The 17,105-nt window shown below is 43.7% G+C and overlaps 1 protein-coding gene across 1 annotated transcript in view; it reads right to left on the bottom strand.

The window, feature by feature from the left end:
- Positions 1 to 12,350, bottom strand: part of PANK4 (pantothenate kinase 4 (inactive)) — a 31,449-nt gene extending 19,099 nt beyond the window's left edge. Inside the window, exons 1-5 of the mRNA XM_065421318.1 lie at positions 12,224 to 12,350; positions 5,141 to 5,223; positions 3,227 to 3,435; positions 2,152 to 2,335; positions 241 to 333 (exon numbers count right to left, since the gene is read on the bottom strand). Of these exons, the coding sequence (XP_065277390.1) occupies positions 241 to 333; positions 2,152 to 2,335; positions 3,227 to 3,435; positions 5,141 to 5,223; positions 12,224 to 12,350 (696 nt within the window). The remainder of the gene's footprint in view (positions 1 to 240; positions 334 to 2,151; positions 2,336 to 3,226; positions 3,436 to 5,140; positions 5,224 to 12,223) is intronic.
- Between the last annotated feature and the right edge of the window lie 4,755 nt (positions 12,351 to 17,105).

Below are 17,105 nucleotides of genomic sequence, written 5' to 3' on the forward strand. Positions count from 1 at the left end.
GACACAACAGGGAACAAAAGAGCATTTAATAGAGAATATAAAAAAACTGCATAGTGCATTAATGGCAATTTTAAAAAACTTTCTGTGGCGGAATAGTGGTTCATAATGTGCAAGGTTAGAAATCATAATTCTCCACCAGATTGGTTTTTCCTCTCTTCTAAAGAGGAACACCACAACTGAAGGCCTCTTACTAGCACCCCTGTATTTCCCCATTCTACTTTAAGTGCAACTGTCAAATACCTTTGTTTTTGTGAGTAAAGCTCCGAGACCCCAGAAGGTTCCCCCTCCGATTGAACTCCCTCCAATCCATTCAAATTTGTCCTCTGTTTCCACCTATGAGTCAAACACAAGTTTATCAAACAAACAATCCTGGATATAAGTATGAATTTATACACAACACACTTATAAACAGATTAACATATGGACTCCAAGCAATGGAACGGATGCACACAGTATGAATAAATGCTGTCAACAGAGCAGCTTAATGACCTAAATATCAGGTGTGAAACATATGGACTCCATGGAATTACATGATCCAATCTCAGTAGGATCCATTTAGCCCTTTATCTTTAGATACAGACTTGCTGCATGAAATTCAGTTTATGGTCTTCAGGATGACTCCTTGGAAGTCAGAAGTCCTTTCTGCTCTATGAACAAACCAACATCTCTCAGTATCTGACATAAGAGTAGGGGTTTGCTTAAGAGCCCTGGCCAAAATTCCCTCCCCTTTTCTCCCCACATGTTCAGTGTGCCAGCTGTCCACTTGGCTGCCACACTCCAACAGAGGTGGGGGCATTTCAATGGCAAAATTCTCCTATGTAAAGAATTTGTAGCATCCTTGTCTTTCGATTGTAAGAACTGGGTATGTCTGCACTGCAATACGGTACCTGCAGCTGGCCCAAGTCAGCTGACTCAGGCTCCTGGGACTCAGGCTGCGAGGCTATAGAATTGCAGTGTAGATGTCTGGGCTCCAGCCCGATGACATGGGCCAGCCACTAGTATTGTATTGCAATGTAGACCTACCCACTGTGTCTAACATGTTCGTACAGATCACAGCACAATCTTAATTGAGGCCTTTGGGGACTTCTACCACAATAGTTACAAAAATATAATAAGTTATCTGTAAGCAGAGATTCCTTGTCTTTGTTACATATCCAAGTTAGACTTTGAAATCCTACATTGCTCCTATAATCTCTCACTCTGTATCTGGCCCACTGGTTACCATATAGCTTTTTATTTAACCCAGAACGCTTTTCTACAGAACTAGACGTGCTTTTACAGAGAGTCGCTTTAATGGACTGACCATGATTTTAACCACTACAGATGTGCATGGGATGGTTACTAGATTTAATTTAGAGGATATTAACTATGACAACACAACCCTTGTCACATGCCGAGAGTTGGAAACTGTTAGTCACTAACACAATGTACAGTGCTTTTGATCATAACCAATCGTCTAAAACTTCTGAAGCAGGCAAGCATTGCCACCCCGCATACCCACTTTCTATACTGAGAAGTTCAGGCAAAGAAGTTAGAAGCAGGCGTTCTTATTCTGCTCAGAGCATCCATCTCAAGGCTGAAGGCTTGTCTACACTAGAAATGCTACAGCAGTGCAGCTGCGCTGCTGTAGTGCTTCAGTAAACACTACCTACGCTGACAGGAGGGGGTACTCTCATCAGCAAAGGTAATCCACCTCACCCCAGAGACATCATGATGATGGTGTGATTTTCCCAGTGTGGACCAGCCCTAAGCTTTTATTCACACGTGGCTGCCAAAATTGGGTTGTTGTGGGGGGGTTTTGTATTATGTATTTGTCATTTGCAGCTATTACACTAGCCTCTTTAAGCACAGCATTATCCAATTAAAAGGGGACAGATGGTAATCCAGTGGAAAAGCAGGTAAAACGTACATTAAGAAATGGAAGTCAACATGTGTGGCTTTGGTTTTTTTGTTTAAAATTTGATATCAACCCAGAAAGGAAACAAATGTCAATCGGACAGCCTTACATGTAGATCTAGATGACTACTGTTCACCAGTCTGAGGACACATCTCTCTCTCTCTCTCTCTCTCTCTCACACACACACACACACACACACACACACACACACACTTATTTACTTACTTAATGAAATAGTCTAATGGCTTACTCACCTTCACTATAGAAACCCCAGAGCCAATATTGACTAGCAAATAAGGGAAAATATTTGGATGATTTGTCTGAAATCGGAATTCAGTATCTGAATCTTTCTGGTATGCAAACACCTCATGGGGTATATTTTTTAACACAAAGTTACACCCTTTAATTAGGCAAGTCATTACATCTTCTTTATCCACCCTGAAGAGAAAACACACACACACTTATAAACAGAATAATCCTAAAGACAATATGCCCTTTAAAAATTACCTTTTTCCACACAAATCCAATAACAAGTAAAAAGCAACACTTGGCAGGAAAACAGAAATCAACAATCACTTATGATTTTGGACACCGACTAAGTAGATTTGTTATGTACAGAAAAATATTGACATGAGAAAATACAATAGTTACCGGCTAAAGATTCCAGAGCTTTGCAATTCTTGTTATTAAAGAACTGATAGCATTTATATAGTGCTTCAAATTTTTAATCCACTGTGATAGGTATTCCAGAGATAGGAATGATAGCTTCTATAGGAACTCTCCTCAAAATGAATCCAAAGCACTTTAGAAACTGATAGAGAATCACTTGCCCACCACTGAAATGCAGCCACCTCTGAGATCAGAGTCATGCTACATAGTGTTTAAGACACAAAGGTATGATTACCATATGCAGCTGAAACTGCAGGGAGAGTTTTAGGGAAGCAGAATATATTAACTATGCTGGAGTTTAGCCAGGACCCTGAGGTTTAGACCCCAATTGTGTCAAACGGTCAGATCTTTAGTGACCTTAGTTACTTGTCAACTGAAAGATAGCACGTATGGCAGCACAGTACACCCTACCAACATGCTGGGGAAATTCAGTACCAATACAGAGGGAGAAGTATCTCCTACTGAATTACAATCACATCATCTAGCACTTACTTGTTCCTTAATGTCACCCATTCAAGCCCAACCTTGCTAAGCTTATAAGGTCCTAGAAGATTACAGTACAAGCACGTAAGGCTGCAGTCTAACATTTACTAGTGACGGTATTTTATCTTTCAAAAAGAGGAGTTATTCCCTAATGAGTTTCAACCAGTTTCCACTTACTTTAGTCCCAGCTTCTTCTCAATAAGGTCTTTGAATTTGTAGGCACCACCTCCTGTGGCTTTGAGCACTTTAGTTTCTGTGTTGACAAGATGATCTTTAATGAAATCTAAGCAGGTTTCAATGTAAGTGTTCTCAAATTTAATGAAGTGCAGTCGAGCTGTGATCTCCTCTTGAACTGTGATTTCATATGGAGATTCGTGTTCTATATCCTAAAAAATTCAGAGTGAGTATTTCTCTTCCCTCCCTCCCCCCCCCCGAGAAGTAGAGTTAGTTACTCGGTAAGCTAGTGAATATTTCCATTTGTATTTTCTATGCATGCAACATTATGGCTACCAAAGCCTCCCCACGAACACCTTCAATTTTCTTCACATAATATAATTTTAATACACACTAATCCATCGAGAATGCCCATTCCTTTCTCTTTGCACAGGCATACACAGAAAGCACCAGTGTACCAGACGTGTTTAGGACTGACTCCCCTCCCACACGTCAACAGTCTTATATTTTGTATATAAGATGGTGACCTTGATGTTGCATACATCAACTGCATCGAGTCAAGCATTCCTTAATACCCAAGCCCATGAAGAGTGTGTATGAATATTGGTTCGATACATGAGAGCCAACACCAAAAGATCAGTTCAGAAGACTCCTAGCTTTTTATTCTAAGAACCAAGTAACTAGCCTTAGCCATCCAACAGTATTTATTATTCACACAGCATGTCAAGTAAGGTGTCAAACTATACCATGGTCAAAGAGCCAACAGTTGGGGGAAAACTTCCTCCCACCCCACAAATGCTGCAGTAAGAAAAACTCCCCCCTCCCCCAACTTTGAAACAGGGACTTGTAATTTGTGTCAGGAATGTGTCTTTTCCCATCCTTGTGAAAATATGTCCAAATTATCAGCCGGGCGGGGGGGAGACATCAAACGAGGCAGGAGTCATGTGGAAAAAATAGTCTTTGATTATGTGATCACATACTACCATAATGCACATCTACAAGGTGGCCAATTAAAGTTGCCTGTGCAACCTCAAATCTGGCATTTCTTAACTTTTGAGTGCTTGACTTCGCAACCTTAACGTCCTTTTAACAAGTTTGTTGTGTTTGCATAAAGTGTGTTCTTCATGCAAGCTTGGAACTAGAACTGTAATAAGCTTCCACAATGAAATCCAAGCATCAGCTGGCAAACCTGGGCCAAATGGTGGTTTCACCTGAAATACTGAATCAAACTCTATAGGTGTGAACAAAAACAAGGGTCTCTCACACACTTTTAACCTGACATGTACGTATCTACAAGCAGTTAGGAGCACACTCAAAACTTCCTGCATTACAAGCTATAAAACAGGACAACAGTAATTGATGATTTAGGATCTCAGATAGGGCAATTGCCCTGGAATTCCTTTTTTTGACCCCCAGCTGCCTGACTTCCACCTGTCCTCCAAATCTCTTCTCAAAATCCACTTCAAGGTGGCTTATAAACTTAGACGTGTTAGGTTTGTTTTTCATTTCAGATACTGTACGTGCAATACTCACCCAAGTGGGCACACAACCTTATTGTCATTACCTACAATTCTTCTTGTGCTAAGCCTCCCATTTGTTTTTAATGCCTCTTAATTTAGGGTCCAAACTTGTAAGCCCTTACTACGGTGCTTCAGGTCAATAGGACTCCTCACAGTAGCAACCATTAAGGGTTTGCAGGATTGGACTCTAATACTATGAGCAACTCATGGCAAGAGCTGTGCTCTGAAGTACCGTGCACATTTATAGTGCTATATAATTAATAGATATTCCTGGTGCCATCTGAAAATTATTATGGAAAACTGCCCTGTGTTTCAAATTTCCTTTTTTTTTTTTTTTTCCCTTTCTCGTGCCTGCACACATTAGAGGTTCTGGTTTGCTATATAATGCAATTCTTACCTTTCCAGAATGATCAAAAGATCTCACTCTTGCTACTTTATGCTGCACAGTTGAATAATAAGCCAACTTGGTTAACGACCCACCTGTTATCAAAAACAAGACATCATGCATCTCAGATTCAGGGTCAGACAGAATTTAGATACTTCTGCGTCTTAGTTACCTAGCACAGTTTTAAGAATGGCTTGGCTTCAAGCAGAGCTAATTAGGCGAAGCTCTTTATTCAGTGAACCAAAGGACAGTCATTTGGGGACTGTCTTAGCATAGCTAGATCCAGATGCATTGCTTGAAGTGGAGGCTCCACAGGAGGCACTCAAGCCCAACTGATGCTGGGGTGGCTGAAGATGAACAGAGGTCATGAGTTCACTTCCTAGTTACCTCACAGTATGCATGTAAACAGACTACTTGCTTGAGTAAGGGCTATTCAGGTGATTACGGGTTTGCAGGATTGGAATCTTAACCTCCAGCCCCTCCAAGATAGCTAAACTAGGCAGGGAAGGTGCTCAAGGCCATGAGGTGAGAGCATATCAGGGCAGGATTATAACTCGGTCCTGTCTGTGCTCAGACTATGCCTGGGCTTCAAAGCTCTCAGGAGGGGTAGGGTTGGGAGGGAAAAGTCACACATCCACTGCAAAAAGTCTCTGCTTCTATTAAAATAAAGGAATTTAAATGCTGAATAACAACATCGCTGAGGGATTATTCTTGGCTTCAAAACTGAACAACATCCTAAAAGGAACAAGCTGCATGAAGCACCAAAGGCAATGAAAAATAGACCCTTTTCCATGCAGCTGGATAGTCTTAGGGGGCCAAAACTTGAAGTCCTTACACAGGCAAAAAACTCACTAATTTTCAGTGAGTCACTAAGAATTTTGCTCAAGTAGAAGCTGAATAAAAACTTCAGCATTTGGCCCAGAGGCTTCCCTCAAGTCTGCCAGGCACTGGAGGTCACAAACTTCAGGTGACCACAACATCAGTGTACATCCCAGTCTTTCCTCCAAAGCATCAGCTTGCATGCCTAAAGATCCTAAGCGCCTGATTCTCCTCTCAGCTATACCAGTGCACATCATGTCACTCCACTGAAGTCAATAGAGTTAGTGCTAGTGTATGCGGAGAATCAGTCTTCGAAGCTCAGATTTCTAAAGGGATTTAGGCATTGCTCTGCACAGCATTGCAAAGCTTAAGTCACTCGTGAAAATGGGACTTAGGCCTTTCAACACTGAGTGATTCAACCCCTTAAACATCTGGGCCCGAGTGATTCGCTGACAGACTCATTAGGGATATATTAGATGTTGAAACAATTACACGTAATGCACGAGCAGTAAATGTTCAAGAAACTTGTCTTACCCAAGGATTCCCCACCCAGAGCTCATCTCACTCTAGCCCTTATCTATGAAACTGCATATTTTAAATAGTGAGTTCCTTCTATATAGATTATCATGCAGCGCTCATCATTCTACTGACTTAGTTAGGGTTACCATATTTCAGCAAGCAAAAAAGAGGACGGGAGGAGCCCCGCCCTAGCCCCGCCCCTGTCCTGCCCTAGCCCCGCCCCTGCCCCTCCCACTTCCCGCCCCCCTCAGAACTCCCAACCCTCCCCCCGCTCCTTGTCCCCTGACTGACCCCTCCTGGGACCCCTGCCCCTAACTGCCCCCCAGGACTCCACCCCCTACCTAAGCTTCCCTGCCTCTTGTCCCCTCCTCTTGTCCCCTCCCCCCATCCTAACTGGCCCCCTAGGACCTTACCCCCTACCTGTCCCTTGACTCCCCCAACCCTTATCCACCCCCCCAGAAAGCCCCCCCCCCCGCTCCCTGTCTCTTGACTGCTCCCTCCAGAACCTCCCTGCCCCTTCTCCGACCCCCTGGCCCCCTTACTCTGCCGCTCAGACCAGCGTGCTGGGGAGGAGGAGCAGGGGGAGGAGCTCCAGACTGCCGGTGCGAACGGCCGGCTGGTGATCTGCGAATGCGAGGAGGGTGGGAGGGAGGGAGTGCTCTCAGCTGCAGGGGAGAGGAGGGGGAAGCGGAGGAGGGGCTGTCTCTGGCTGTCGGAGCCCCATGTAAGTGGCACCATCCGGCCGGCTGCCCTGTCAGCCGCGCGCGCTCTGCATGGGGGGGAAGTCCGGACATTTACAAATTCCCCCCGGACGCTATTTTTAACTCTAAAAGCCGGACATGTCCGGGGGAATCCAGACGGATGGTAACCCTAACTTAGTGCCTTCCAGTAGTGCAGTAAGCAACATGACTAGCTAATACATTTAAATCTGCTTTCAACAAAAACTGCTACCAAACATACACACAACCTTTAGAAGGCTGACGTTCATTTTTCTAGCCCAGGATGCACAACTCCTTGATGAATAGTGGCCTGACAATCCAGGATGTCTTCTCTACTTAGCCACAGAACAAGTACAGCATGGACAGTGACTGTACCACCTTCCCCTGAGATGCCTTGCCAGGGGAACTATGTATACGTATCCATGCAGCCCTTGGCCTCTGTTCTGAAAGTGCACCACCACAAACTCATTTCACTTAGGCAAAAAACAGTTCTGCTGATGCTAACTGTTGGTTTTCCTCAGTCAAGTTTAGATTTGACCCTAGAAGCAGAAAGCTTCTTTCCCCCATGAAATAAAACCCCTTAGCACAGCCAGGCTCTCTACCTGAGGTAATGAAATCAAGCTTTCAAACTGAATGTGATCATTTTTAAGGTTGTACATCAAGAATTATGACTTCGCTAGACAGAGAGTAGAAAACGACTAAAATAACAAAGCTTTTAAACTAACAAATATCCAAGCCATTTTTGCCATCAGTTTATAGAAGTGCATTAAAGGCCAATATAATTACAAAGAGATGTTCTTAGGAAAGTACTTTTTTCAATCTAACTATTTTATAACTGCCAAAATAATTTAAGACTACTTATTTTACAATAATGACAATTTCTTAAGGCTGTTGATCAGAATGTCATAAGTGCATGTTGCTTTGCATTACACAGGCACATTAAAAATGCTTTCAAATGAAACCTGTTTCTCTTGCTTTAGTTGATTACGTTTCCAGTATTTAGTGCAGTTGTCATCCAGAATATGGGAAACACTTTACTTCATACAAGTAAAAGTGGTGCTTTCAAAAGTGTTTGCTTCAAACCCATTGGTAAACGTGAAATAAACAATGTGTAGACTTCAGTTCACCTTTAAGGCTTCTTGGTTATCTAACACACATTCTTGCACTGAGCAAAGACAACCTTCTTGCTATTCTATTTCTCCAGTCCCATCCCATACAGGGATTACCCACTCTGACAACCCCACCCAAATCACACACACAAAAACCCACATCAGAAAGCTACTAGACCTGCCAAAAGGTTACAAATGTATCTAGAATAAGCTACTACTGAAACAGGTCAAGAGCTCACTCTTCCTACCATCATGTAAAAACAAACCCTTACCAAGTCTTGTTTTAAGCTCTGTAACTGGAATTCATATTTCTGAATTCCTTTTCTCAACAGCCTGATCACTAAGAGGATTTTGGTAAGCTGATTGATTGTCTTCAAAATGGATCAGCATTGCCTATGCCCCAAGAAACCCAGCATCACCAAGAACACACAGAGAACCAAAATCTGAGCAGTGACTGGAAATGAGTTTTTAAAACCTTTTAGCCACCACTGTACTAGCACATCTGTTTCCTTCATAATTTTCTTTTACCTTCTGACTTTTGGACAGATGTTAATTTACAGGAGCCAATGCCCAAAAGCCTCTGGGCAATTTGAGAGGAAAATAAACCCCTATATTAACCACAAGTAGAAAATATGATTTAAAAGGTATTATGGGCTACACATCGCATAACTCCCTCCCACCACCCCCCACACCTACATACAAAGAAACACATCTTGAACCTTGCACTGAAAGATGCCAGGGATATGCTGTAGCCAACACAGGGGAAAGCATCCAGAATCACAGATCCTGAAGGAAGATAGTGCCTCCTTTCCTCTTAGAACAGAGCCTAGGAGGATTCTAGGTCTCGTGCTGCTGTTTTGCAAATAACTATACAATTAATTCTCCACCTATTCTCCAAATAGTTGGATGGGTGTCCCCTTATTAAGATCTGCATTTCTCTTAGAAAACATACAATGCACTCTTATGGTCCACAGCAGCGTTCCGGATGCTGAACTGCCAAATCTCTCAGACACAGCCTGTGATTTTCCAAACTCCAAGTGAAAATCTGTATGCACTAAGCCATATCATACTGCTTCACTAACTGATTCCTGGACTGTACACATTCCATTGGTAAATTCAGTGTCATGCTTCTGCAAACTAAAATTTGCAGCACTAAACATTTGTAATCTAGACAAATGAGGAAAGGTGTTTTTGTTGTTGTTTTGAAAGAAGTGGTACAGAGGAGAGACTGAGTTCCAGATAGATTAAGCAGCATATGATGGTCAATTCCATAAGACCAATGATGACCATCTATGGTAACAAAAGCAGTGAAACTTAATAACCCTCAGACCTTCCAAGATCCCATTCTGATGCATCAGCTGAAACTGTCACTTCCAGTTGATAAGAAAATAATTTTACCCTTCTACTAGTTTTGAACTTCAAAATAGAAATTCAGAGATCAGCACAAACTTGATGGATCTCTGATGAGAAGGTACACTTCCCAACCTCTAAAAATAGGGAAATACAAGAAATAGGGATGCTCTGAAATTAAAGTGGTGTTCGTAAAGCACTTTGTACTTCTGTAGTTCCTTTCATCTAGGGATCTCAGAGTTATTTCTTGATATCTACCTTGCACTGCAATTCCCTATCTAGCTAAATTGCTTTTAGCTTTATTCTCCCAGTTTGTAAAGACTTAAAAACCTGTGTTGGACACCCACTGTGCCTGGGATTTATAGCTAATCCACTGCTTTAATTCTATTCTGACCCACTGAAAGGTAACCCTATTCAGTAAACATAATAAATTAGTGACTAAAATTAAAGAATAAATCACTGTCCCTTTCAGAGGACTTACAAAGGGTGATCAGATGCTAATACACCCCTGTCCCTCTTCCCTTCCATCCCGACACTGACACACACACGTACATCATGTGATTAGTCTGCAGTTCTAGACCATGTCAAATGCAGACCCTGAATTGAAACTAACTGCAAATCTAATGGGGGGGAAAGTGTTGCTTAATAAAGAACTCAAAACAACTTCACTGACTTGTAACAGTTGGAGCAATAAGAGGAAAAATGCAAATAGTCCAATTCCACTCCCCTAGACTTCTATGAAAACAGCAGGAGTGGTCCCTACTACAAGCAGGATTTTGACCCTGAGCTGCTTCACTTGCACCTAGAGGAGTATCTTGCCTCCCTTTGTGCCATTCTTGCAGTGATCAAATGCTGGCAAGGAATATGAAAAGCTGGGGAAAATCTATCCGTTCAGCCTCTCTGTTCCCTGCCATAAAGGTTCAACAGTGTTCCAACATGGAACATAGTTGTTTCATCTTCCCATTTGTTTAAGTTTTCATTTTTTCATTATATCGTGACATGTTATACACTTTGGTCCAAGATGTCAAGACCTTTGTGTATATGCCCATTAGGGTTTCACCAGTGCATATTGGTACTTTCACAGAGAAAAATCCCATCTCCCTGGGTGGCTGTGGGAAATGCACACACATCCAGCAGTCAGTTGTCAATATAGATAGGCTATTGGCACCCTATAAATTCAGAAATTAGCCCTCCCTCCACCATCACCCCCATAGTCCTTACATTCTCCCTAAAGCAAGGGGGCGGGAGGGGGAAAGCAGGAGGAAAATCATGAAAAACACACATAGCTAACAATACTATGGCTTTCTCCTGAATGTGGTTGATGTTTTTTGTTTGTTTGTTTGTTTGTTTTTTGTGGGGGTGGGTGGAAGACAACAGCCTCAGAGTTTGTCTACAATGTAAGCTCAGGGTTAGTACAAAACACATTAGCAGACCCTGGGGTTGTTAGCCTAGGTTTTGAGTAGCTCTACACTCACTTATAACCTGAGGTTAGGAATAGTTGAACCCTGAGCTCAACCTGGGGCTCCAGCATCTACACTGCCTTATGCGGCCCAGAGTTCAACCAGGCGTATCCCAGACTTCCTAGCACCCTCTCAAAATGTGACTGTTCTAGCCCTTTGTTTGTGGTGAGCATGGGAAAACTTGACTGTCCAGAGGACAAAAAGTCAGCCCATGGGATTGTCAAATACTTTTGAAGGACTCCCAGAGCACAAGTCTGGAGGGGCTGCATCTACATTGAAAACCAACAGGGCTTGAACCCTAGGTCCCAGTGTGGGAGCCTGGGGCCGAGCCCTGGGTTAGCGTGATGTGTGTAGATGGGGCGGGGGGAGAGGGGATTAGGCTTGAGCCTAAATTTGAGCCCTGGGTTTACGCTGTAGTATAGACCTAGTCAGAGAGTCTTGCTGCGGCAAGCTACTCCACTGGGCTAAGGTTTGAACAGACCCCACAACTAAGCAGGGGACTGAATGCACCTCCATGTAATGGGGGTCTCATACCCTCCCATCCGCTGCTGGGTGGCATCCCTCCCCCACACCCCAAATTTTGCCTGCCTAATCGTGAATGCTGAGGCAACCCTGCCCCACCTCAGTGGGGCTAACCCCTTTCAGTCCCCTCCCTTGGCGATGCTGAGGCTTCCCGCAAAGGGGTCCATCCCCTAGTCCCCTCCCCAGGGTCACCCCCTCCTAGGCTGCTGTCCTCCTGCCCCCTTTCATCGCCTCCTCAATGGGGCCCACCCCCCTCTCCTAGGCTGGCCCCTCCAGCCTGTTTACACCCCGGCCGGCCCGTTAGCAGCCTCCGGCGGCATGCTGGGACTCGTAGTTCTACTGCCCGCCCTCCGCCTCGCCCCGGGAGAGCCTCTGGACCACAACTCCCGTCATGTCCCGCTCCGCCAGCCCGCCGCGGCGCACGCCGGGAGCCGTAGTCCGTCTCCCGCTCCAGGTAGTGTGCGCCGCGCCCAGCGGGACTGCATTTCCCAGCGTGCCCTGCGCGCCACTAGCTGCCCGTCCCGGCGGTTTCCCTGAGCGGACAGAGCCGCCACCCGTCCTCGACCGCTGCCGCCCCCGAGGCGCCCGTCCGGTTACCGATGTCTATGGCGAAGCACTTGGCGTTCTCCAGGTTGCGGAAGATCTCGTCAGGCGGGAGAGTGATGCTCTTGTCCAGGCTGCTGTCACCGCCGCTGCTGGTACCTCGCCCGCCCCGCTCCGCCATTTTGAACGCCACCCACCCCCTTGCCTGGCCTCATCGGCATGCAAATATATGCGCATATATTTACATATTAATATACTATAGTGTATATATTATGTAAATGAGGTCCGGCTGGGGCTCCCTTAAGCTTTGCCAGCATTCATCCTTTTTGCCCAGGGTGTGTGTGAGAGGGTGGATCGTGGCCCCATTTTATCTGCAACCGACAAAGTTATGGGGGAGAGGGTGTGGAACTGAGCTTTATATTTTTTACCTTACAAAGTTATTGGTAGGTTAGATCTTGATCCCAAATAATCTGCCCCCCCCCCAAATTACAGGGATCTAGATCTATGGTATACAACGTTATAGGTGTGTGAGGGTCTGGATTCATTTTTATTTGCACCTCCTAGTTGCTGAGGGGCTTGCCCCTGGCCCCATTTCATCCTCAGCCACAGGGTTACTGAATAGATGGTGTAGGGTGTTTTGGGGATTTGTGTTCCATTCATCTGAAGTCCCAACGTTATTGAGGGGAAAAGGCACATTGATACAAATAATCTCAGTTTGCCTCGTCTCTAATATAGCATCATCATTTATTTTTATTAGCAATGATACTTTCTATGGGATCTCATCTCAAAGTACCTTATGATCATAAATTGTTGTTAATAATACTAGTACACTATAATATCCTGCATTTACAGTAGATCATCCCAAATAAATACTCGTAGTTTGCAGGTCCTCCCTGCTCTTGAGTGAGTTCGTACCCCTGCTCCTATTGGTGAGAGAAAAGGAGATTTTTTCCAGGTATTGCACAAAAAATTGAGGACAAATGATTGTTAATGGATTCAGTAACACATTATTTTTTTATATCTCATCTAAAGACCCCAAACTCACCCAAATGAGCAAGGTGTTGCAACTTTCAGTAGTATTGCTGTTTCATAGAATCATAGAATCATAGAATATCAGGGTTGGAAGGGACCTCAGGAGGTCATCTAGTCCAACCCCCTGCTCAAAGCAGGACCAATTCCCAACTAAATCATCCCAGCCAGGGCTTTGTCAAGCCGGGCCTTAAAAACCTCCAAGGAAGGAGATTCCACCACCTCCCTAGGTAACGCATTCCAGTGCTTCACCACCCTCCTAGTGAAACAGTGTTTCCTAATACCCAGCCTAGACCTCCCCCACTGCAACTTGAGACCATTGCTCCTTGTTCTGTCATCTGCCACCATTGAGAACAGCCGAGTTCCATCCTCTTTGGAACCCCCCTTCAGGTAGTTGAAGGCTGCTATCAAATCCCCCCTCATTCTTCTCTTCTGGAGACTAAACAATCCCAGTTCCCTCAGCATCTCCTCATAAGTCATGCGCTCCAGACCCCTAATCATTTTTGTTGCCCTCCGCTGGACTCTTTCCAATTTTTCCACATCCTTCTTGTAGTGTGGGGCCCAAAACTGGACACAGTACTCCAGATGAGGCCTCACCAATGTCGAATAAAGGGGAACGATCACGTCCCTCGATCTGCTGGCACAGTGCTTGAACTGGGCCACACGGTGGCATAGCACAGTTGGAGATTACAGTGCTGCCTGTGTGGCAAACATCACATGATCCCTCCCTGAAAACGTATAAGTCAAAACTGGAGTGATGGTTCGATGTGGGTAAAGAAGATGGGAGTTGTTGGAATGTAACGTCAGAGTCAAACAAAAGTCTCTCCCTGTCATAAACTAGCAATAGGGCAAACAGCAAGAGAAGTGGCAATACATAGAGCTTACAGCTGGAAACTCCAACAATTGAGATATTTATACAGGACTAGACAAAATACTAGCAAATGTGCTGTAGGAGACACATTAGATGAGACCTGACAGACCTCTAATTTCAGTGATTCTAGGTGCGATACATTCCCTTATTGCAAACACCATTTTCTAGCTCCTTGCATATATGCTTCTGCATTCTCAGGTAAAACATTTGCACTAACAAATATGAGGTAAACGTAGGTTGGTGCGGAATGGAGATACATTTGGGTTTAACTGAAGTGAGGGAGAGTTAAGGGTTATCATCCGCTTAATAGCTCCCAGTATTCCTTTTTTTCTGAATAAAGGGATACCTTGTTGGCCTAACATATAGTTTGAGTTTTGTAGCCTCTAATTTTCCCACTCTGTGGCCGTAATACTGCTCCCATTCACATCAGTGTTGCGGGTTCAAGCCCCATATATACTGGCTTTTCCCCACAAGGATGAATTAAATAGCTACAAATATTTCTGCTTTATTTGGAAAACCAATTGGATCTAAATTTCGCTGCATCTCTTACTAGTAACTGTTGCTGCCCCACATATATTTAATATATAAAAAGAAGGGAATTAAACATCAAGTACCTAACAAGGTTTATTTTCACTTAGGAAGTTATTTCTTCCTTACTTGAAGTGGATTATCTGCTTCTAAAATGACGGCCCTCATTTTTCTCATTCATAGATACATCCGAGCCACCCCGGACCTATCAGTCTGAATATGGGACCGAGACCCAAGAACTCCTGAGTTAAATCTAGCTGTGACACTCACCTTTTCTGTGATGTTGGGTAAGTCACTTGGGTTTAAGTGTCTACTGATGTTTGGTTGCCTTCATTTTTTGGGAGTGATTTCTGAAGGTGCTGAGCGCTCACAACTCCAGTTGAAGTCAGTGAAGCTGTATATATTTATCACCTTGGAAAATCAGGTCTTAGACGTCTGAAGTTGGGCATCTGAAGATTAGAGGCTTGTTTAGAATATTTTTACTTTAATCTCTGTCTCAGTTCTTCTATATCTAAAGTGGGAATCATAATATGTAAGGGCTTAATATTATTGTTGGATGTCTGCAAGGTATTTGATTTTGTTTGTTAAAGGGGTATATCTTGAGTGTGAATAAGAAGCCACAAAAGGATCAGTTAAAAGTACAGTACTAAAGTTAAGTGTCTCAGTCTTTGAAGTAATTTGTGAGCAGCCTTGTTAAATAAATGAGATCTATGAGAAGTCTGCTATAGAATCATATTTATTGGACTCTTTAGCGAGGGCTTTGCTTTCCCCTCACTGTCTCCTGGCACCGTCTCAACAACACAGGGATACCAGCCATGAGTACAGTGGATTTGCCTTACTAAACCCAAAGGCAGACACCTCTGAATTAAAGAAATCCTCTGACTCTGGATAGTGAGTGCTTGGTCCTGCAAACCCTTAATCACACGAGTAATCCCTATTCATGCTTGCTTCACAGCTGAGGAAGGCTGACCTATGGGTATGTCTACACTACCCGCCGGATCGGCGGGTAGTGATCGATCTATCGGGGATCGATGTATCGCGTCTCATCTAGACGCGATACATCGATCCCCGAACGCGCTTCCCATCGACTCCGGAACTCCACCAGGGCGAGAGGCGGAAGCGGAGTTGACGGGGGAGCGGTGGCCGTCGATCCCGCGCCGCGAGGACGCGAAGTAAGTCAATCTAAGTCGATCTAAGATATGTCGACACTATTGTCGTAGCTGAAGTTGCGTATCTTAGATCGATTCCCCCTCCTAGTGTAGACCAGGCCTATGGCTCCTTCTGGATCTTGTCAGTGCCATTCTGTATGTTAATAGGAGTCATTCAAATTACAGTGCCTCAGACCAAACTTGGCAAACCTGGGTTGCTCCACAGCTGAACTGTGATCTTTGTGTATCTATTGTGAGGTCTCTTATGTCAGTTCTTTAAACAGCACTATCCCTGTGAAGCCTCTGTCAAAGGGGCATCAATTAGGGATTTCTACACAGGAGAGAATGACTTGCTGCATATAGATTCAGTAATCAGATTTTATTTTAACAGTGTGCAAAGTTTCTGCAACTTTTGAAATTCAAAATGGTTTCAAACACAGATCATACAATCAGTGCACCTGACACATACACATCACAGCATCCTCTGAGGATTATAGTGAATAGACTATCTCCCATAACATTATGGTACCAAAAATGTAAATATAACTTGTACGGTTGCCTTTCATGAAAGACTTTTGCTAAATATTTCTCGTAAAACCGACAACACAAGCCGATACTTTCCTTCCTATGAGGATACAAAACAAGTTACTGCCTTTATAAAAGGCACTGCATATCCTGAACATAAGAAACAATACTTTGCTCCTGAAGAATCTCCTCTACATAGCTTGAGTTATGGTGTAACATTTTTCCAAGTACACTCAATAAACTCTATAAACATTATAGAACCCCTTACAACAACAACAATATGAGAGCCAGATTTTCAACGGTGCCCACTAAGATTGGATGCTCACCTTGTGATTCGTAGGACATTGATTTTTCACAAGTGTTGAACTCCCACAATTCCAGTTGAAATCAAGTGGAGTGGGATGCTGCACGCTTCGAAAATCAATGTTCTATGAGTCTCAGGTTGGGCTGCTAAAAACAGAGGCACTCCAGTTGAGTGGACACTTTTGAAAACTGTAGTCTAAACTTCCTAGAAGTTACTTCTTTCTAAACAAACACACTCAAAAACCTCAGCAAGGTATAAAAAAAAATTAAACGTTCCCTTTTGAACAACTGCTCAGTCATCCTACTATGAGGATTACTTTGCACATTCTTTTAGAATAGCTACCTCTCCACGTGGTGGGAACATTTAGATCCTTCTAGGAGAAGGGAAACTGACATCCAAGCATAAGTATGCTCTGTAAAAGGAAAGTATTCTTCCCTACTCATTAGAGGAGTGAGAGGACTTGTACAGCAAGTCACAGTCTCCTCTGGAATATGAGTGAATGTCCAGAAACCATACAAAAGTCCTTCTAAT

The sequence above is a fragment of the Emys orbicularis genome, chromosome 22 (genome assembly GCF_028017835.1).
Source record: "Emys orbicularis isolate rEmyOrb1 chromosome 22, rEmyOrb1.hap1, whole genome shotgun sequence".
Taxonomy (NCBI): Eukaryota; Metazoa; Chordata; order Testudines; family Emydidae; genus Emys; species Emys orbicularis.